The sequence below is a fragment of the Lepeophtheirus salmonis genome, chromosome 5 (assembly GCF_016086655.4).
Source record: "Lepeophtheirus salmonis chromosome 5, UVic_Lsal_1.4, whole genome shotgun sequence".
In the NCBI taxonomy this organism is placed as follows: domain Eukaryota; kingdom Metazoa; phylum Arthropoda; class Copepoda; order Siphonostomatoida; family Caligidae; genus Lepeophtheirus; species Lepeophtheirus salmonis.
The window spans coordinates 384,614-408,420 of NC_052135.2; the positions used below are offsets into that span (position 1 = coordinate 384,614).

At 32.2% G+C, this 23,807-nt stretch overlaps 1 protein-coding gene and 1 long non-coding RNA gene across 3 annotated transcripts; one reads left to right on the plus strand and one right to left on the minus strand.

The window, feature by feature from the left end:
* Nucleotides 1-4,791: 4,791 nt before the first annotated feature.
* On the minus strand, nucleotides 4,792-11,065 carry LOC139905596 (uncharacterized). Its single transcript, XR_011780479.1, has 2 exons — nucleotides 10,920-11,065; nucleotides 4,792-7,612 (listed from the first exon to the last, which is right to left on the minus strand). It is a non-coding gene; the product is annotated as an uncharacterized lncRNA (long non-coding RNA).
* Nucleotides 11,066-14,014: 2,949 nt separating this feature from the next.
* Nucleotides 14,015-22,498, plus strand: LOC121118989 (uncharacterized). Of its 2 annotated transcripts, XM_071888989.1 has the most exons (4): nucleotides 14,015-14,437; nucleotides 17,737-20,018; nucleotides 20,463-20,768; nucleotides 21,058-22,498. In XM_071888989.1, exons 2-4 carry the CDS (start codon nucleotides 17,772-17,774, stop codon nucleotides 21,214-21,216), a joined length of 2,712 nt encoding a protein of 903 aa, XP_071745090.1. In that variant the 5' UTR covers nucleotides 14,015-14,437; nucleotides 17,737-17,771; the 3' UTR covers nucleotides 21,217-22,498. The 2 variants fall into 2 exon arrangements, with proteins under 2 accessions (XP_071745090.1, XP_071745091.1); XM_071888990.1 differs by lacking the exon at nucleotides 20,463-20,768.
* Nucleotides 22,499-23,807: the final 1,309 nt, after the last annotated feature.

The window sequence follows — 23,807 nt, forward strand, 5'->3', positions numbered from 1 at the left end:
TATAATGACAATTATCACATAAAGCTAAATTCTAGTCTCTTATATCAATTTGTACATATATTATCCCTAATGTAGTGACTTGCTAATAATCACGTAATATTCTAATTATACAGGGCTCTTTGTCTCTAGGTCATTGAATATCAAAAATAGTCGAAATACGAGGAATTACTTTATAATAACATTAGAATAATGTATACATTTTACCTTCTTTGTGCCAGATATTCAATTTGTGTTCATTGATCCCTTTGAGCTTGAGAGATTTCATAAAGAACAAAGGCTCTGAATCCTCTTATTAATATTATACTCATAATTAAATAATGTTTTATTATGTTAAAGGTAAATCGTATATTATTATTTAGTATTCAGATATATTCGAAGTCGATTTGTTTCAAGAATATACGTGTGTATATACATATATTTGAGCTATTAAACCACGTAGATCACGTAGCAAAGAATTGGGCGTTAACAAGAGTAGTAAGGAATTAACCACTAGTGCTTATGAAATATGTATATTTTTGAACCTTTTAATATATAATTTTTTTATTATTATTTTATATTAGATGTGAGCTTGTTTAAAGAAGAAAAACAATAACAAAATTAAATACCCGTATACAACTTGGGTATATCTGTCGACGACTTCCTTGATAAGGACTTGAAAAATAGTTATATCTACTTAAATATATAGTAGACAAAAATACCTTAATTTTATAAATACCTGATTAATATACACATATGTATAGATAATAGTTAGCCTTAAAATACAGTTTAAAAACAATTGGGCATGAGTGATGTTTACTTATTACTTGTTTTTTTTTACATACTCGAGGATAGTAACTTCATCTTGCTTGTAAATTGAGGACTGTGTGCAGGGTTATATATTTAGGGGGAGGGGGGTAAACAAAATACTTTAATAAACTATTTTGGACAAAATTTCAATTCAATAACAATACCAATTCACAAAAAAGTAATTTTTTTAGAAAAAAATTTGAAAAATTAAATCTTTTTGAAAAAAAAATTTCAAAAATGAAATGTTTGTAAAAAAAATTAAAGAATTTCAAGCGTTTCACAGAAAATTAAATGTCTTGGAAATAAATTTCCAAAATAAAGTTTTAAATATTAAATTTTTTCGAAAAAAATTTGAAAATTCAAAGTTATTGACTAAAAATGAAATATTTTTGAAAAAAAATTAAAAAATCAATAGCTATACACAAAAAATAAAATATTTTATTTTTTGATCTGCTCCCCAAATGACATTTTTAAGAAAATAAATCTTTTGGAAAAATATCTTTAGCCCAATTTTGTGTAAAATTTTTCATCATGACCAAAAAAATATCCAAGTAAAAAGCAAATATATATATATATATTTTTTTTTTTTTTTGGGGGTTACACATCCTGCGTATGTTTATGATATTTTGGTTACTTATTACGACAATTTAGTACAACTGCGTCATCTTTCTTTAAAATATGTTCGGCCGATATGTAAAAATAAAAGAAATTGTAAATTAACTTGCCAATTCTAACATTTGAAGAATGCTTTCGAGAAGAGCTGCCCTGACCTTTATATTAAATCAGCTGCTAGTAACCGTGAGAGGATATTAATAATCACAAATCCCACTCCATATATAGGTTTTAATTATTTCAATCCTCAATTCTACTTCGAGTTCAATGAGGACTCCCGAGCCAAGGATCATTGTTACTCTCTGTATTTAATGAGTACACTTTAAAAAATTAAAAAATCATGTTCAAGTTGAAATTATAAAAAGTAACTCCCGCTTTCCAGGACATACTTTATACACTGTGATAAAATTTTTTAGTTAGCCCGCTTTGTTGGATTTAATATTCTAGACAATGAATTTTCTTTTCCTTAGCAATTATCATTATTATTTAATTCTTGAGTAGTGAAGATCCTTTCCTAAATCGATTCAATTAGATTCAAAACCTGATTGAACATTCGTGTGTGCTCATAAAATTCGGAGCGTAACCATAAGAATTTTTTGCAGAATTATAATTGCAAGTCCTGTTAGGACTCAGAGTAGAATTAGGAATCGACATCAGAGTAGTTCTAGCATATGTCCTTGTGTATATCCTTTTCTCCTTCCTCTCTTGTCACAACTGTTTGTAGCTGAAGTGATCTAATGAAACGTCATGAGTATAATTCTTTATCCCCTCCAAAACATTTTTCAAATTGTCAGGGATACCATGTTGATTTTCGGGTGTTTTTTTTTTTCAAGATGGCCATTAGTGACTGGATTTTCATCATTTAGTTGCCTGCTACAATTTGCAATACTATTAGTCCAAGGAAAATATTATAACCAAATTAATTATTCAAGTATATATACAAATATATTATTATGCATTTTAAAAAAATATACACCAGAGATTGGGGATATTTCTTCTTTCAAATAAAAATTGAACACATCCACGACTTATTAAAGAAGGAACGAATAAGACGAAAGAATTATAAAATTTACTGTTCACCTTTACCAATTGTATAATAAAGTTATCCACTACAAATATCTCTTCTCTGTCTACCAAGAATTTAATGTATATTGTATTTATAAATCGTATTTTTGTATATTTTTTTAAATAAACTCGTTGCAAAATATCGATATCTGAATATTTGTATCATGTTTTGTTAACAGCGAATTTTTTATTTTTTATTAATTGTATGTTTAATCTATTTAAAAAATCGGATTGATACATTTTTTTTTTTTTACAATAAATATCAACAGAAGGAAAATACCCCAATTAATTTATTTTACTACATATATGTAAAGTACCCAATATTTCATCCACTTATTTCAGTCAATGATGGGCTTCATATTAAACTTATGTGATGAGTTTAGATATTGAAGAATACCAAATATTGTCTACAAATTTCATTAAATCTATGTTACTCTGTTTGCCTTTGATAATTTCTATCAAATATAATCTAAGATATTTTTTCTCTTTAATTGTAAATTAAAGCTTCTGTGAATTAAAACAATTTATTAATAAACATAGGAGATAATTTGTTGAGTATAACAAATGTAATCATTGCTCTTGCTTTTTTTTTTTTTTTGATATTTTCGTATATATTTTTAAAGTCAACTCAATAGACACACATTTAGATTCCAAATCCCTCAATTAGTCCTATATTTGACATGTATACGGCAACATTCTTGATTGACCATGGTTTTAATTAGTACTAACATTTTAACACTACGTGTCAAAATTTCATTGCATTTTGACATTTACTTTATAGGTAAAAGTAGTTTAATTGACCCTAGTTTTGTCATTTCGAAGAGAATGGATAGGTAGAAATTGCATGTGTTGATTCAACATTATTTTTATGGGGAAAATACTATTGAAGCCAAACCGTAGACTCTACAGCATAATGCTTAACTATTATTGACTGGTTTGCTGAATTTGAAGGGGGTCGTACTAGCACCGGATGATGCTAAACCTCTGGTCGCCCAAAATTGGCAGTGTTTTAGGAAAAAAACAATGAATGTCTACAAAATAGTTTCAAAAGACCGTCAAATGAAGTTGTGTGACAAGGCTGACACCTTTAAGATATCCGAAGTGTATTATTGCCTTTACACTTTACCATAAAACTTTGGTGATGTACAAATTAATTTCGAATGAGGTGCTGTGTTTACCCACACGGGACCAGAAAGAACAACGCATCGACGATGCAGAGTGCTGTATGGAGCTGTTCAAGCGAAATAAATCTTGCGTCTTTATGTTATATTAGAAAAAACAACACTATTCACCTATATCAAGAAGATTTGTGGACAACAACTAGTGAAAGTAGTTTACAAAAATGGGGTAACTAAAACGCCTGTAACTTCAAGGGTGTCCACAGGAAGTAAATGGAGGGGCTGTAGCCCCCCCCCAATTAAGAATTTTTTTCTTCTTACTAGAAAATTTAACCTTTGATTTTTTTTTTCATACAATTTAATATTTTAAATTTTTTTCCAAAAATTAATTTTCTATGAATAGCTATGGATTTTTGGAATTTTTCTCCAAAAAATTTTTATATTTCATATTTTTCTCCAAAAAATTTAATATTTCAATTTTTTTCCAATAAATGTAATTTTTTGTTAACAGTTGTGATTTTTGGAATTTTTTTTCCACAAAATTAATTTTTTAATTTTTGAAATGTTTTTCCAAAAAATGTAATTTTTAATTTTTACTAAAAATGTAATTTTTAATTTTATTCCAAAAAATCTAATTTTTTGAAAGCAGTTGGTAATTGTAGAAATTTCTCTCCAATAAATTTATATTTTAATTTTTCAAATATTTTTCTAAAATACTTTAATTTTTGAAATGTTTTCCCAAAATTATTTAATTTTTCAAATGATTTCCAAAAAAAGTAATTTTTTGTAAACAGTTGCGAATCTTGGAAAAAGTTTTCTAAAAAATTAAAACTTTACTTAATTTTTTTTCCAAAAATTTTTTTGTGAATGGTTAAGGATTAAAAAAAAATCCAAAAATTTAATATTTGAAATATAGTTTTTGAACTATGTACACCCCTGAACTTCATTGAAATCTTGTTAGTTTACTTTTTGAAGGTTAATTCTAACCGAAATTTAAGTGTGTTTATCAACATTGTTGCCTTATATCTATAAGACCTGGACTTGTTGAGTAATGTGTGACATATTTTTCTAACAAATGATGTTGGAACGATATTCACAAAGTTTCAACCTAATAATGCAAAAATGTACATATGTTTTGTAGTTAGATTTCTTAAATTAAGTATATTGTATATACTGTATGAAATCTGTTAATTGACTATGTGTACTAAAAATATGTACATGTATTTCATTTTTTTTTTTTTTTCACAACAATGAAACAGGTATTCATTACACTAAAACGGAAATCTGATTCATTTCCGCTTAGTATTTTCTTTTCCAAAAGTTGTTGGATGGATAAATATAGAACTGTTACACATACATAAATATTTGCCAAAGAAAGTAAAATTCGATATGAAAATGACTCCCACAAACCAACAAAGCAAAATCTATATTTAATCAGAGAGATTCTTCTTTTTATAATTTCAAACCGTTAAGACAAAGTACATTTGTTACATATGAACATGAAATAAATTTTCAATGATTTTTTTCAAAAATTGAGTGTTGATTACATTTGTGTTCTTCGACGAATTATCCTCTATTTTAAAATTCTTGTGTATCTTAACTCACCCTACAAATTTGAATACAATGCTTATTATTGGACAAAGGATTTTTTGAGCATTTTTTTTGCCATAATGAGAAAAAACAGAGGGCTAAAATTATGAAAATGAGCACCCAAAATATAAAAATTGATCAATTTGAATTAGAGAAAAATAAATATTTATGAGTCTTGTTAGACGGAAGCATCTCATTCATTTTTTTTATTCAGTCTTTTTTTATAAAAAAGACTCTTTGAAAAGTCCATGCAAAGTCCAAGAGATGGCACTACTGGTGCTTATCCAGGGCATGTTTAGTTAGTAGCATCTTTTAAAAGAACACACACCAACATTCAGCCAGATCGACATATTTCTTTCTGTTTTGAATTCGTTTGATTCAAGGAAGTGGAGTGATTTTCAAAAAATGTACGAAAAAGAATTTTGTGTGTTAATTAAACATTACTTTATGAAAGGCAAAACTCCTCAGGGGACTAAAAAAAGCTTGATAATGGGGACTCTGCACTTTCGATTATAACAGTTTAAAGTGGTTTCAAAATTTTCGGAGTGGTCATATGGGCACAACGTTCTGGACGCCTTGTTGAGGTTACTACTCCAGAAATCATTGACAAATTCCATGATATGGTTATGGATGACATAAGAGTGAAGGTAAGTGAGATTGATATTACTGTCAGCATCTCAAATTGGAACCCTATTTCCAGTAATTATTCGACCATAACTGTTGAGGTGTGAGTTGGTACATTGTCGTGATGAAAATGACTTTTTTGTGGGCCAATCGTGAACGTTTTTCTTGCAGCTCGGTTTTCAAACAGTCCAATAAGGATGAATAATATTCATTTGTAATATTTTTACCCTTTTCCAGATAGTCGATGATGATTATTCCCTGGGAATCCAAAAACAGTCTCCATAATCTTTCTGCCCGATTTCTCGATTCAAACGAGTATACCGATCTAGCTGAAATTTGGTGTATGTTCTTCCAAGAAATACCACTAACTAAAAATAACCTGGATAGGTGTCAGTATTGCCATCTCTTGGACTTTTTACTGACTTTTCAAACAACCCTCTGAGTATTAACATTTTCTAACCATTGTATCTGCGTGTCAATGAGATATTTTTGTAAAATATTATTATAAGACACATTTATTTACCTAATAATGTGATTTTTACAAAACTACATTGCCTTTCTGCTCAACGTAAATATTTTTATATTCGTTATATTTCGATGAAATTGCACATATATGTTAATTAGGTCTATGATCCATAGCAAAAAAAAGTTTAACCTTTTTTGGATAAACTTGCAGCATTAGCTTCACCCTAATGTACGTAGGTAGTATTAATAGGCATAAATCCTTTAGAGCAATGATTCTCAGGCTAGAGTCCCCCAAATTCCCAGTGTTCCAATAATTTATTTTGTAATAAATTGTTATCTAGGTTATATTGTATCATTAAATATTGTTGACTCATGGGAATCAGTCATGACTTATAGAAGGTATACCTTCATACCTATATAAAAATCCAGTTCGTAAAAAGGTCAACATGTAGTCTAAACATCCGTACAAGTTAGTGTTAGGTTTCGGTCTGAAAATACCAGTCTGAGCAATCATATTATCTTTATTTTCGAGTCTGAATATAAAGACAAATTTCTTTATGGTTTCGATCAATGTACCGATTTTCTCCCCTATTCTGACTTATTAGATGTACAGGCTGAGGACTCTAAAAGTAGAAACTTCTTGCAGGCAGTCTAGCCTTAGTTCAAAGAGTCGGATAATTTTGTACTTGGGGCCATTCGAAACAAATGACAAAAAGCTACAATTTGATGTTGGTTTGATTTTTGTGCGATCACAAATGGCCGAACAACAAGTAAAACGACAAAGAGTTTGTGATCTCCTCCGTGCACAAGCCAAGAAGATCTCCATAGTGGACGTTATTCTGAATGGGAGATATGATCACGACTTGGCTGAATCAGGAGCTCGTAGAGGGAACCTACAGAACCAAACATGCAGCACACATCATGGTCCTCGGGGTCGTGGAGTCCGACTGAAGCATGATGCTTCCCTCCTCACTAAAATCAACACAAACTTCTACTCAAAGGTCCTCAGGTACCATGTCTTGCCATGGTTGAAGAGTACGTTCCCCAGCAACAGATATGTGTTTATCCCAAGACGGCGCCCCAGCACACACGTCCAAGAAGGGGCTGTATTTCTGCAGGGAGGTTATGGTTGCCGTCTGGCGAGCCGAATTCTGGCCTTCGTACTCACTCGACGTGAACCCACTGGACTCTCTGCTGTTTGGAGGGTAATGGAGGGAAAGTCAAACAAGATTTATCACCAAATGTCAATACCCTGAAGGCCGTAGTGGAACAACTTGTCCTCGGACTTCCTCAAAGCCAGCTGTGTTTCTTTTCATCCCCGTATTGAAATATCATCCAGATTAGAAAGGAACCTATTGAATAAAAAGTATAGAAAATTGTTCAATTACCAACTTCTGGTTCAAAAGTTTGACATAAAAATGGCACAAAATAAAAATACGGAGGTTTGACCAAATTATAAACAAGACTGATTTTTTCTTCGGGCCATTATAGACCGAACTTTATTAAAAGATCAAACTAGTTCGGTGCACTAAAAATCATAACGATCTCAGACCGATCTATAATTTTTAGACCAAAATCCAATACTAATACTTACATACCTTGAAATACGAGTGGCCCATATTAGAAATTTTTTAGATACGAGTTGGACTTTGAGCAAAAAAATATATTGAAATTCAAGTTAAGTTTTGTTAAAGATACTAGTCAGACGAGTCAAGGTGGCATTTTACATTTTTACGGGATGAATTGCTTTGACATCCAGGAGCGAATTTAACTCGTTTGTCAAAGAATTCCTGAAGTTTGTCATTGATACATAACCCCCCGTTACTCTATGATACAATTTAGCTATATTTGAACTAGTTTTAAATTATTAAAAGGTCATTTACAAACTTATGCGTATATTTGCCAAAAAAAAATATAACAATATTTGCCCTCTCATGGCGGTATAAGGAAATATTCTACACAAATACTAATTATACTATCCTTAATTTTTCAATTAATGATGGACAAACCCGTTAAAGCTACAAATTTTTGTACATATTAATTCTATGCTGAAGGACTAACATATACATATATACATTATTAAATATATCAAGGAATTGTCCTTTTGTACAAATTTTCAAAATCCTTTAATAATTATTAGGAAACCATTAACTTTTTTTATACGTCAAAAAATGTATGTTTTTAATTAAATAAGAATATCCTTGAAGTGTATTTATGATGAACATTATTCGATAAAATACATATATTTATGAACTGTCCTCCACGACCATCTACGTTATGAAAGAAAATAAAAAAATCGTGAATATTTTTTTTTCTTTCAAGAAAAAAAAAACATATATGTTAAGATTTAATATCCATGCAAATCGTGACAGTTATTACGTGCTACTCCGTGTTTATTATATACATATATTAAACTACTGTTTAATAGATAGATGAATGATTCTATGTAAATATGTAGATATCTATTTCATAATACGGGATAATAGAAAAGTATGGCTGTGCATAGATAATAATTTGCAAGATAATTGATCATAATTAATGTGATTTTTTTTTTTTTTTTTTTTTTTCATAAAAGGTGCCCTACGAATAATGAAGATATTCTTTAAAAAATAAGAATCAACAATTGATTTTTATATTTGCACTTGATACTGTATGTGTTTGTGTTGTGTTCGAGTCAAATTTTTGAACTCAGTTGATGTAATGTGAGTCCTTCTTTTTAAAACAATATTAGCTCTTATTTGACAAGGAAAAGAGTGTCTTGTTTCGAGACCGATTTTTTTAGGGTTCGGTCTTAAGTGATTTTCTAGACTGATTTGGACCGATATTGCCGTATAGACTACAAATCGACATTTAATCGAGTTCAAGTCGTAGACATTTAACTGTGTCCACAATTTTAATACAGACATGATATGATGTCTTCTATAATATTTAACATATACAGGGTGAGGACTCAAAAATTAGAGTCCTATTGGAGGCCGCCTAGCCTCAGTTCTAAAAGAGTGACATTTTTTTAATTGGCGCCTTTCAAAAGAAATGACGAAATGCTACAACCTGATGTTTGTTTTGTTTTTGTGCGATTAAAAATGTCTGAGCAACAATCAAAAGGCAGAGAGCGTGCGATCACCTCCGCTTACAAGCAAAGAAGATCTTTACAGTGGACGCTGTTCTGAACAGGAGATATGATCACGACTTGGCTGAATCAAGAGCTTGTAGAGGGAATCTTCAGGACCAAACATTCAGCTCACGTAGCCTTCTACGGCAGCAAGATGCTTCCCTGCCTTACTAAACTCAACACGGACGTCTGCTATAAGGTTATCTGGTACCATATATTGCCATGGTTGAAGAGCATGTTCCCCATCAACAACTATGCGTTTACCCAAGACAGCACCCCGGCACACACCAAGAAAGTGCAGTATTTCTGTAGGGGGAACATAGTTGCCATCGGGCCAGCAGAATTCTGGCCTTTGTTCTCACCCAACGTGAACCCACTGGACTCCGCTGTTTGGAGTGTCATGGAGGCCAAGTGAAACAATATTTTCACCGAATATCAATGCCCTGAAGGCCATGATTACGGTGTAGCGGAACCACTTGTCCTAGGACTTCAATAAGGCCAGCTGTGCTTCTGTTCGTCCCCGTATTGAAGCATAATTCAGAATGGATGGGAACATATTGAACAAAAAGTGTAGAAACCTTTTGATTTATCAACTTTTGCTTCAAAAGTTTGCCATAAAAATGACACAAAATAAAAATATGGAGAGTTAAAAACGGCTTTTTAAATTTTCTAATTTTTCAGTTCTCACCCTGTAATCTATACAATATATATAAACCGATTTTTAAATACGAAGGTTCCAGATCGATTTTTTTTTCGTTTTTTCTACATTTATTTGGATCTTTATTTCCAACCAGACCGTATACCGAAATTTAATCGTCTTAAAGTTATTAACAAACCTTTTCGGTGGTAATGTATAAAAACCAAATTTATGGCTTTTGTCCTCATTTATCGGTTGTACTCAACAATCTATAGCTCCATGTTCACAATTTTAAAACACACACGACGTCATCAACAATTCGTCTATAGAATATGCATACACCAAAATTTAAATACAACTAATCAAGATCCATTTTTTAATAAGACCGGTCCAGACTGAACTTTTTTAAAGAATCTAATGAGTTCGATCCATTAACAATATTATAAAGATTACAAGATTGGTCTAGGATTTCAACCCAACACTAATATGGATAAATATGAACGTAAAATACACTGACTAAGATCATGACTTAGAAGCATGCTAAAAACTTTGTGTGTACGTTCGCGCCCCGGCGATTCCTAAAGAAAGAATTATACTATATGTATATGGATTTCACCAAAATATTACTAGGTTAGATGGAGTAATTGTAATACTATAATGTTTACTTATACTTAATCAATGCAACTCCATCTAACCAATTCAAGGAACATTAAAAAAAAAAACTTTTACATACGTATTTAGACTTAAGAGTAGGATCTTATGCAAAACCTAAAGTTATTATGACTCTACAACGAAGTACATCCAACTAAAAGTAACACCATAATCAAGTAAATACCTCTATCAAGAAATAAAACGACGATACTTGAAGAACTAGACGTATATTACGAGTATATAGCTACAATATACATACACAAAGAAGGAGTGTCCCGATTTATACTATCCCTGAGTCATGTTCAAAGTCCTTGAATGATGCAAATTATAGGAGTTTATGGAGCAATGCTTTTTTGACTATCTTCTATGACATGATATGGAGGGTCTAGCATTTGTTGTCGTACTAGATATTTATTTGCTTGAATAATAAAAAAGAAGAAGCCGTCGAAAGAAAGAGATTCCTTCCTCCCACGCGAAGAGAATGCTTCTAATTCCAAAAATAAGCAAACACCTGAGAACTAAATCCTTTATTTTGCTTCTCTAATAGAAATTGGCGTCGTTCCCTATATCAAATAGTGAGTGCCTAAGGATAAATATTAAGTTTTAAGATCACAGCTGTTAAAAGGCTTCTTATATTATGTAATGATACAATTACAACTCCCACGATTTGATTAAAGAGAATGGAATGACATAGAATAAATACTTTACGAAATTCTTTATAAGATTTCATAGTCTACAAACATGTATAATAGACGAATGCTTCTTCCACTTTTTGAGTAATTTTTTTACCTATGTAGATAGCTTTTTCGTATCTCTTATACTAAAAAAAGGAACTCATAACATGATGAAACTTTTCAGAATTATATAATGATGATGTCATCAGTGGTTTCAGTAGAATTTTTCTAAGGGGGGAAGTAGTTTTGGGCTTTTTTTGACCATTTTGATAAGATGTTTTATAAATATATTTATATGTTATGACTATTTTAACGAAAACATTTTTTTAGAAATGACTTAATTTGAACGAATAATCTTTTTTTACATAAGACAATTAAAAAAAATTGTACAGAAGAAAATTTTATATAACGATAACAATACCCAAAAATTAAGTAAAGCAAACAATACACCTTATGGTTTGGTGTGTCTGCCATTCAGAGGATGATGAGAAAAAGGCTTACATTTTTTTATAAAAAGTTAATAACATTGTATTTTAACGATTTGTTATAAAAATCAAAAAAAGATAACTTGCAAGTATACCTATTATTCCCCCCCCCCCTCCCAATAAAGATACTTTTTAAAAATCTTTTTGTACTTCATAGTTCAATAAGCACTGTGCCTGACCAAACTTACAATCTGCCATTGAAATTAAACTGCAAATTTTAACTATTGATATTGACATTCCACATCAGGTCTCAAAATTTCATAGCCTTAAATTTTTAATTGTCTGAAATAAACTTTATGGGTCTATATACGAATAACTTGAAATTCCTTTCATCCGACAACTATAATTTTTAGACCATATGCAAATATCTGAATGGTTTATAGGAAGACTAATCCCTTAAAAGTGTTTGAAAACGGCTTTAATAAAGTTTGTTTGTCTTAAAATTAGTTAAACATGAGCATATGTCTAGAAAACTGATCTAAGAAACTTGAACCTACTTAAACAGGTTCTTATCAAAATAACTTGCTACATTACAAACTCAGAAATACTATATCCTTTGAATTTTGTATAAATGTGTCTAATATATTAATCTAAATATATTATCTTGAGGGTAACTAGAAGATACATCATGCAATTTTTCCAGCGTTTATAAATATTATCCAGCAACAATTAGTGTAGATAGCTTGACGTGGGCGTAATGAATTTTTATTATCGTTTTGTTATGTATGTAGAGCCTTAGAAATGTTATTTTCCATTCCACAATTACTAAAAAAAGCAGATCATATAATTGTAATTAATTTGTCAAATCGAAAATATTTTATATTTACAAGTCTTATAAGTTAGGCCCTGTATTAAAAAAACAACTTTTCACAAATACATAGCATAATAAGTAATACAGATTCTAAGAAGATGGTCTGGTAGAAAATTGTTATCTGCAGAAAAATGCACGCAATTATAATATAAACGTATTTCTATAATAATACTTACTATATAAGTTATTCATCTATTGATTTATGTTATCAACAGATGGGACTGAGGCAAAAAAAAGTATATATAAGGAATAGCTGAGGATTGTTGGGCTTATTTCCAGAAAAATTTAATATTTGATTTTTTTTCCAAAAATGTAATAATTCATTTTTTGTCCAATAAATTTAATTTTTTTAAATTAAAAACCAGGCACCCCCTCCCAATATAATCCTACAGACGTTCTAGAAACGTAATTGTGGCTTTAATATGCTTCGAGGTCCATGTTGATACTGCACAACTCATTGACCTAGAAAATAGTCGATTACCTAGGGATCTTTCAAATACGGAAAGTGTTTTTTAACCTGTTTTGAGGTCCCATGAGTATCCTACATAAATCCTTTGTGTCTGGGGTAAAATTTGGGAAATCATTATCCATATCTGCAGATGGGAAAATATTTAGATTGGTTTGACCCATTTATAGTCAGGACGAATTAGCAAATAAATTACTACATATATAGTATAATTGCAAGCAAATTTCTACATATAGAAATTTTCCAGAGGGAAATTTTCTGATGACATTATTCCGAAGGGAAATTTCCCAATGAACAATCCTTCTTACACAATGAATACTAAGATCAATATAGTTTCCTATTGTCTAATAATAATTTAGCAAAAAAAATTATTTCTGGTACTATTCCATAAAAATTATACCAGAGGGGGGAGGGTTCTTTGAAGTCACTGCCGTGATTTTTAACCTATCTCAAAGTCCCATAGTTATCCTACAGAAATCTTGTTTCTCTTGAGTGCAATTTGGGACATTAGGCGGATTATTTTTTTGACGCCCATTTGCAGATGGGAAAACTATATATGGATACTGAAATGGGTCTTACCCATCCGTAGATGGGTAAAATTGATAGACTAATGAGTATAAATGTAGTATAACTGCGGCCAATTATACTACGAGCAATCCTCCGCGCACAATAAATGCTAAGGTCGTGTAAATGTCAATATAATTTCTTCATGTCCAAAAATATAATTTTTTTTTCTTCTGATACCATTTTATTTAAATATCCCCATCAATTTTTGCGCATTCCTCTGACCTTGATGAGAGGTTGCCTCAAAAAAATGGTTTGTTGATGAATTTCCAAGTTCACTGTGGATAGATACATATGAATGTATATTATATTTAAAATAAGTAAGTACTCTCTTCTCAAGGCCCCCTTGATGATGGTTGGTAGTAGTTGTATAACTTTGGAAGTAGTCATAACTAGTAGTGAGTAAAGAAACGATGGTAGTGCCATAAGAAGACTAAGAGTCGGAGAAGAAGACGAGGAGGAAGTCGTACACCTGAGAAGACGAGGGGGCGAGTCATTTTCGCAAAATAGTTATTTCCTTCCCATTGTCATAGAGGGCGCAGGGACTAGAGGAGCGCGCTGTTCATTTTTTTTTCTCCCTCTCTAAAGATGGTTTTTCCATAGTGATGTTTTTTTTTTGTAAGAACCATTTGCTTCAGTCTATGTCACTTATGGCTGCAGTGATGAACTTTATGTTTTGAAGGGAAGTGAGGATACCTACATTGTTCATATATGTTTGTTCGTATAGACACTAAGCAAAGGATATTGATTCTTCTTGAGAGATTTCAAACTAAAGAGGTGAGTGAAAAGATGTTTTTTGTTTTATTTTTGGGAAAATGACTTTTAAAATATATAAATATACATGGACAAGAAATTTATTTCCTCACGTCATTAGCAAATATCAAAGTAGTATGTAGGTAGACGAACCACAAAGTGAATGTTATTGCACAGTGTTTTCGCTGAAAGACCTTTTCTCTATGTAATATGAATTGTTTCCCTGTATGGCCCAGCCACTTTGATAACTGTTTGTTACTAGTTCTGAAGGCATGTATATAGCATGAAAATAAATGGAGGATATCGTGTTAAATGGCATTCATAAGAATGAAGCTACACCCTCATAATTTCTATAGATATTTATCTTATCAACAAAATAAGAGAAAAATAATCGTCTTAAAAAATAGTAGAATTTCCTTCCTTACAAATATTTTTATATAATATTTACTTAAAATGTAGGTTAACAAATTTTTGAAAACAAATAGGTAGATACAATGAGGCAGTTTGCTTGTCTCAAGGGTTTTGCAGAGTGTGAAATATTTAGTTATTGCTTTATTTCATTCATTTTATACATAAAACACAGACAAAAATTAGATTTTGTGTATTTAAAGGAATTAAACATAATATTTTGCATGCAAAATACAGAACAAAAAAAAAAAGATGCATACAGTTATAATTTTCTCTTGTTTGCGCTTCTCTTGAGGTAATTAAAAAAAAACATATATGTGTATATAACGTATCTTCAAGACCCCAAACTGTCATCAACACCATCATTGCTGTGGATTCCCTTTTATACGTAGTTGAAGAAGAAATAACCGGTCTTTTATATGTATAGAAAAAGTGCATTATTCCCATGACTGACTCATGAGTTGCTCCAACAAATACTAGTGGATGAGATAATGACAACAGTTTGTAATTCCTAAGCCTTATTTAGCGTGCGAATTTTGTTGTTGTTGGTAAAATGAAGAGTATTTTTCTTGTTTTTTGCAAAGCCGTTATCATTATTGTTACATTCTGGAGGAAAAACTACAGAGTGAAACAAATAGATGGGGGGGATTTTGTACAAATGAATGAAAGACAATAATCTAATTTATCTATGAGCGCAAGGTCCAGAACTGATCTCTGTTTTTCTCTCAGTCATCTGATTTTTTAAATATCTGGAATTATAGTAACTTGGGACTATCCTCGTTCAGAGGCATTTTCTACCCATAAAACAATCACCAAATTAAAAGAATGATGAATAAAACATGGGTAAAAGTGTTTTTGACGACTAAAAAGTATGTTTATTGATTATGTATCTTGTTTTAAATTAAATATATATTCATTTTTACGTTTGAAAAATGAAACTCATTTGTACATCCTTATAACTTATTCATAATTCATAGTGATGAGGAATATCATAGCTTATTTTATTAAAAAATATTTATTGTGTTACTAAAAAGAGATATATTTTTATATTTTGGATTTTGCACTCATAAATAAATTCTTTTTTTGGCTTGAATTCCTTTGTACAAAGTGAGTGTTTCCCTGTTTAATCTAAGTAGATAGTGTCACCACGAGACTGTGGACCCTTAAATGAATATGAGGAATACAAAGAATTTACTGTGCCATTTGGAGTCAGTGTAGAATTGAAAAGCAAAAACGGAGTCATTTCTACTTGATACAGAGTGCAATTTGTATTTATTTTCATTTTAATGAAACGTCAAAAACATTCTTTAAGTTGTTAGAATCAATTTTTTGGTTTCTTTGATTTTGACAATCCAAAAATGCTTACCATTTACAGCCTAATAATATGAAGTAATCAAAAGGCCATGAAAGACAAAAAGTAACAATGATGATTTATTTGAAGTTATAACAAGAGTTGTAAATCCTAATCATTTATTGGCGTGTGGTTTTATTTGTTGTTGATAACGTTGATAAAAGTTTTTTTATTATTTTCTAGAACAATTATCATTATTATTTCTTTATTTGAGGCGAGAACATCTGAGTATTAAGGGAAACCATGAATTCTTGAATGAGGGAGAGTATCTCTGAGGATTTGATGTGTACTTATAGCTTTAAATCCCCTTCAGATTCAGAGTAGAATTGAGAAGGGAAAACGAAGTGATTCCTGCCCATGGCTTGGCTTGAGACGAAGGTGGACTTGTGTTTATTTCCTTCTACTCATAGCTATTCATAAAGTGACTAAAAAGGAAAGAGGAGACAAGATGTTTGACATAAAAACTAAACAAAAGCTATGTTTTTAAATTATGTTCAGGATTTACGTAACCTCGATCAAAAAATATATAAAATAAATACCCTTCGTAAATTATTAGGGTTATGTATTTTAATAATAAAATAACTTTTATAACTTTTTAGAGCATACATATGACTCAGATACTATCAACTATGGCTTTAATTAATAGTACATGTTTCTGGTTTATTCTAACGAAAAGTACATAACCCTGTCCAGAACGTTGACTTGTATTAGATTACAATAGATGAATCTTAGTCAAAAGACGTGATATAAGAGTGAAATGCGCAAGAGATGAGAAAACACATATGTAGAAATTTAGATTAATCCGAATTAGAGATGGAAAAAAATTCTTGATAGATATACATGATATTCCTCTTTTCCTTATAGTCTCTTTAGGTATTTGCACCTAATTTAAGGAAACGCCACAACTGCTAAGTTGCTCAAACCTCAAACATTCTTCTAATTATCAGGATTATCCTTTTCGGTTTCTTTTCTGTTTTTCATGTCGAAATTGATTACGATTTACAACCCTTGCAATAGGGCTCTATCCTGCAATGGATTAAACTTTTGTTGTCGTTTTGTTTTTTTATTATAATTGGAGACGATTATTTTTTTAATTCATTTCCCCATGGTTGTATATGGGTATCTATTTCAAATGAAAGCAATCTATGAAGAAAGTAAATTTCTCCTCATATTTATACAAAAGTAAAGTTATAAAATTGTGTATATTATGTTAGTATAATATATATGTACATAGACTATTATATATAGTTATCAAACTTTGATTATGAGGGCGCTTACAAAATTGGGTATATCAATGTGTATGTACGTATAAACTCACTTATATCATATATGTTATGTATATGAGCGTACATATACCTACATCACCGACCTTGAGATGGAAGGCGTTTACTTCTTCAGAATGTCAATTTTATTTTTAATGATGGTATTCCGTTATTTGTGTATATATAATTGGTTGGATTATACATTTTGTAATGTAATACATACAGTTGCACTTGTCTAAACCCTTTGAGGTATTGGCAATAAATAATATGAAATCTTAATGTTATTTTATATTTTATTTCAGATTGAAAAAGATTTTCCCTTTACTTCTCAAGATGTATGAATATAATGCCTTTAATTTTTTCTAACAAGTCGCCCCCACATAATTCCAAACGCCAACGACGTATTAGCAGTTGTTCTACTGGTATAATAAGTTTTGTACCATCCTCCGCAAATTATACAGACACAGAATCGGCTAAAAGAGTCAGTTTTCATTCTGATGTTGACGTGAAACGGATATCTTCTTCTGTTCCCTCTCTTATTACATCCGAAACATCCATCAACAACGCTATTCTCCTTGCGGAAGAGGCTAAACTCATTTTTGCCAAGTTGAACACGATCCCTGAGAATAATCTCAAATCCATTGAAAAGTTGAATTACGATTACATGTCCCAAAAAGAACATCTACAAGGGCGTTACTTCGGGTTGGACGCTCTTCAAGATCTTGATAACGCTGTCAACGGATCTCCTCCTCCGCCAAGTGAATCATCTTCTTCCTATAGAGCAGACAAAAAAAAGTTTTACTCAAAAATGGGGCCTCCACATGACTCCTTACGTCGAATGGCTGTAGAGAACAACTCTAATTATCACTATGATCACCCCTCAGATGGAAGTCGACGAAGGGGGAGGGACTCTGATTTTATGTCAACTACCGAGGAGACTTCATCAGAGAGACATGGCTCTTACTCCAACAAAAATCATAGTCGAGATTCCCCTTACAGATCTCCAACACGAACTTATTTTACAGATACGGAAATACTTCGAAGTCCCACAGAGGTTCTCTATGCCGTTTCTGACAAAAATCCAGATGACGATGAGAGTAATATTGTGCATTCCTCCAGTCAAACATTGCAGTCTGAACTCATGAAAAGACGAGATTCACATCCACATCTATATAAGCGGGATCCTCATTATGACTCGTATTCACACTCAAAGAGAAAAGGCATCAATCCTCTTATGAGCCAATCTCTTGACAGCTACATCGAGGAGGACAAGGAAAACTCGTATAAAACTCGAATACATGTTATATCATCCCCTGAGAAGCAAGGAAATGGAACCAATGGACGTAAACCGTACAAAACAACAATTAACACTGCGACTGATAATATTCATTACAAGCAAGAAGCTGGATATTATGATGCTAACGGACATTACAAAGTGCCAAGGAATAAGCCTTTGTATAATACGCGGCATCAACCTACAGATTCGGACTCTTCAGCTCGTTACTATATCTCTCGTCGAGGCGGTAATCCAGGTGATGCAAACAATAATAATTTCGCATCAACTCGACTTGTAAAACATATCGAGACATCTAGAAGTGATAGAGATAGAGAGGGCCGCGAAATTTCTCGTCGTAATGGAAGAACTTACTCAGGATGTTCGACTAGTCCAGATAGAGAGGGAAGTAACGAGAGATATTCAAGACCTAAGCCCGTTCGATCTTATTCTAATTTAACTTATCACTCTTTGCATCATCATAAAGACCGATCTCCAAGCTCATCCCCAACTCGACCCTATAGATCAAAGTCTAGTCAAAATAGAGATGAAAGATCTAAAGGAGGCTATTATCGCCCTTCATCCAAAAATCAAATTAATGGATCATCTACCACTTTAGAGCGCCATAGAAAACCTCATCCAGTTCCTCCAGAGGGACAGGGAGATGAACGTCTATCGAAGTTTACCGAATATAGAGGTGATGAGGAGTATTCCAATTATGATAGTGTCACATCAAGTACAAGACGGCGGAGCAGTGTTGTGGCTCACAACAATAAATATAATGAGGAGTTGGTGGCCCGTGAAAGAGGGCAAAGTTTGCCCCCTGGTGCTACAATCGATTCCATGGAAGATTTTTACAAATCAAATCAATATAAGTCCATGTACACACTACCTCCTAGTCCGAATCGTCCTGCTCCGATTTTAGACCGAGTGAGTGGAAATCCAAACGGAACCATAAATAGAAAGGAAAGATCAAAAAATCGCATAGACATGGATGAAATTTACACCGACGATTCCACAAAAATTTCACGTCCCAAGCTAAAGGACCCAAATCTCCAGGATCTTAGTCCTCCAAAACAGCACCATTATAGTAATGGAGCAAAAATTCAAATAAAGCGAGGAACTTCACCTTTAGACTCAAGAGATGAAAGTGTGGTCTCAAATGGAAGGAGAGTTACTAGTGTTGATCGAAACGGCCATCACCATCCTTCTAGAAGAGCTGCTTATTCTAATAGGAGACGACAAAGTGTGGATGGGACATTGGACTCAAGTTATTCGGAAAGTGATGGAATGATTGGTGATAATGATCAGGTAAGACAAACCTTCTATTTGATTAAATAACAGCTTATTGACATGATTAAAACAACTCCTTACATACCGACATAGGTTTGTGCTTGTCACACACAGAGATTGAACTTCCATTTTTTTGTTTCATGAAAATTCACTTACATTTTATGGTAATTCAAAGTAGCATTGAAAAAAATAGTAATACATATAAATATAATAGGATTTTTAAGTACTTTTTTCTAATACCATAATAATATTCATGTGGTTTCATACGACGTAGAATTCTACCTTTTAAGGAAACAATCTTATCAAATCACGAATTTTTATAATTGACAAAGCAATACTCATTTATATTTTTTTATTTTCAAGCTTCCGTAATCAATAATTATACTTATAGAAAAATAATTAATTAATTTTGATATTATTAACAATTAACGAATCGCCAAAAAAATTAATTTCAATTAACAGAACTCTCCCGGCCCTCCATGGTCATCTTCGTTATCCACAGATGACTTACATGAGGAACAAGAGGATGATATGATCGAGAATGAAATAGCAGGCTGTTTCTCAGAGAAACTCAGCTCAAGGGCTGTGAGCGTAGCACATTTAAGTACAATCTCTTCTCCAGTCATTCGTAATTCTGGCGCAGCCATTATTAGACTTCATCCTCATAAAGACTATCATCAAAATGTGAATCTTCCCGTAGCCTTTACCAAAGTTAAAAGAGGAGGAGGTCATGTAATGTTTTACGACGATAAAGTCATTAATATTGAGGTAAGGTAATCATCGGATCCTCCACACAACAGGTGTTTGACAGACATGTTTGTTTGTTGAGGGAATTTTACGAAAAATTCCTTCCTCTTCCTACTTTTGTTTTTAAACTTAAAAAAAATGTTTTTGTTTTTTTTTGCATATAACTAATTAATTACACCTGATTAATTGCTTATTAATAGCACTTTATAATAATAACTTAAATTAACTGCATCAATTTCATGTATAAATAATTATTTAATCTCATCTCATGAGTTTCATATAATATACCTATTAATGTATTTTCTTTTAGGATCGTCCAATCAAAAAAGAATATGCTCCAGGAAGGAGATACATTTCTGGCTCTGGTAATTCAGATCTAGATTCAGACTATCGTCGAGAATTAGCTACTCAATCATCTCGTCCTCCATCGACCCTTAACCGCTCCAAAAAAGAACGAGGGTTCTACTAGTAATTTAACCACAAAGAGCTTGGACCGTCGTTATAGAGAACGACATCCCATTCCCGGAGAAATTAAACGAAAACTCTCTCCACCTTCGAGAGAGGAAGAGCGTAGAAAGGTTCTTGAAATTGAAAGGATTCATCGTCAAACAACGCAGCAGCAACAACAAGAACAACAGATCATACAACAACAGAGGTCAACACCATCCCGCTCTGGGTCTCGGTTAGGTCGAGTTCTTGGCTTAGGCTCGAAGAAGACTAGACATTTAAGTTCGGATGGAGACTCGCAATATACAGGTGGAGGGAGGGGATCTCCTCCTAAAGGCTCTGTATCATCTACTTCACGCTCTAATTCTGTTCCGAAAATCAACCGCTATGATCAAAATATACGAGGAGTCAAGAGAAATTCGAGTTCATCTCACGTTGGAGTTCGTCGTGAGATTCATAATCGCAAAAAGATACCTGGAAGCCTTACTTCCTCTATTAATAGTTCGGAAAGTGAAGGAGCTGGGAGTGGGAAAGCCATTATTTTACATAATACAGCTGTTGCGGAAATTCCCATTCCTAAATCAGGAGGAGATGTAAGTCGACGCACGCTCTCTGAGAGTCGAGAAAAGTTTCCCAATGGACATCACTCCCATAAGGCTATTAACAACGTAAATCTTCAAAAGTCTCAAAAGATTTCACGCTCCATATCCCTACTCACACCCTGGAAACCACGAAATTATAAAGATAAATTTGAGGCTCAAAGGGGTAAAAGTCCTGGAAAGCCTCCACGGCCTCCATCTGCCTCTCGCCAAGTTCATTCCTCAAGAACGGGTACAATGCAAAGAGATAAAAAATCTGCATCTTCCAGTGATCTTCTCCGGGATGAAACTCCTCCTGGCCGAAAAGGACCACCTCCTCCGAGAGCTAGCTCTCGTATTGAGACCTCTGAACCCAAACACAAACCTCTTACTACAACTAATTCAAAAGTTTCCCGCTCCGTTTCTATGCCAAAAAATACTCGTCTCTCGGGATGGTTTAAAAAACGGAAATAAAAAAGAGAATCCAAGATTCTTTACTTACGCATAAATATTTTTATTTTTTTGTCTATTTTTCATGTATGTTCTAGCGCCATTAACATTTTAATTATAAACATTTTTGAAAGACATTCGCTAAAAACTTATTCTTTTTTTCAAATATAATGCATACATTGTGATCTAGATTATATCTGTCCTTTTTTATATAATGCTTTATTTTTTCCCCTTCATTTTTGACTTTTTTTTGTCAAATAAATGTTTTATTGCGGATATGTACTTGTTGATATTTATTTACTCTCAAGACTCGGCATATGGGGATGAGTCCTCCCCCTACAATTTTATGTGTGGGTAACTCAATGGATTTAATTATTCCAAGACAAAGAAGTCATTAAGGTGAGAGAGAGAGAGACTATGAGGCTAAAAATAAGGAAATGCGTAAAGCGAGAGGTGTGCGTACAAAGATGTTACAACATGGCCTTGATCGTTCGGTCATGGGAAACATTACAGACGTACCTATATAACTTACGCATGTACATACATATATAAAATCATGATAAAAAAGGCTTATCGTCCATTTCCAGCATTCAACGTGGTTTCCTCCACATTTCGCACATAAAAAATGATTTAAGGATATGAATAGACCCTGTTAAAACCGACAAGGTGAAATCTGCACTGTTGAGAAAAAATAGTTAAGCAAATAAGGTTTTCAACCCACATATGTAAGTAGAACTTGACTTGAATTTCTTCAAGGCACACATGTTCAAAAATTAACGTATCTTTATTATAAATGTACGATTGTTTCTATGAAGTTAATTATAATTAATAAAATAGTTCCTCTACATACATATGTGGTGCGTCAACATTAAAACAATCTTGAACAAAAATCAAAAAACATACAACCCAATATTTTATAGATATATGTAAATTAATTATAGGCTTCGTAGTCAAAAGATAATTCTTCCAAGATTACAAATGTATTGCACACTAATTTTGGGAAAACTCATTCTAGCTTGTTTCTCTGTTGACGGGCTACAAATTAATTTTATTATTTTGATTTTTGAATCATGAAGTGTTATTAACACTATCACATCAAACCAAATTGTGATTAAAGAAAACAAAATGTTTTCAGGAATGCAGGTGCTTCCAATTATTTGAATAGTATCGAATCAGTTAATATTTATTATAATTATATTGGATTCGAAAATATCTTATAGCAGTGGAGTTTTTTAAATTGCCTTGCTGATGACATAATTCCTCACAAAAAGCAATAATAAGAGTTGTCTATTATAAGAAAAAGATCTCAAATTTCAGAGCAAGCCATAAACACCTAACCAAAAATCTTGAGATTACCCCTGTTGAAAGATGAAAATTTCCCTTAAGGAAATACCGGCCTCCATTATCACCCGAGATAAGTCGAAAGTAGGGCCTGTGGTGTCCCTCATCCCAACATCGACACGCTTCAGGTATCCCAACTGTTCGTCTTTGCTTCAATAGCCCATTAAATCATATTTAAAAAAGTAAAACAATATAAACTTTCATTTCTTGAACTTTGTGTGCGTAAATTTGGAACAAACCGCTA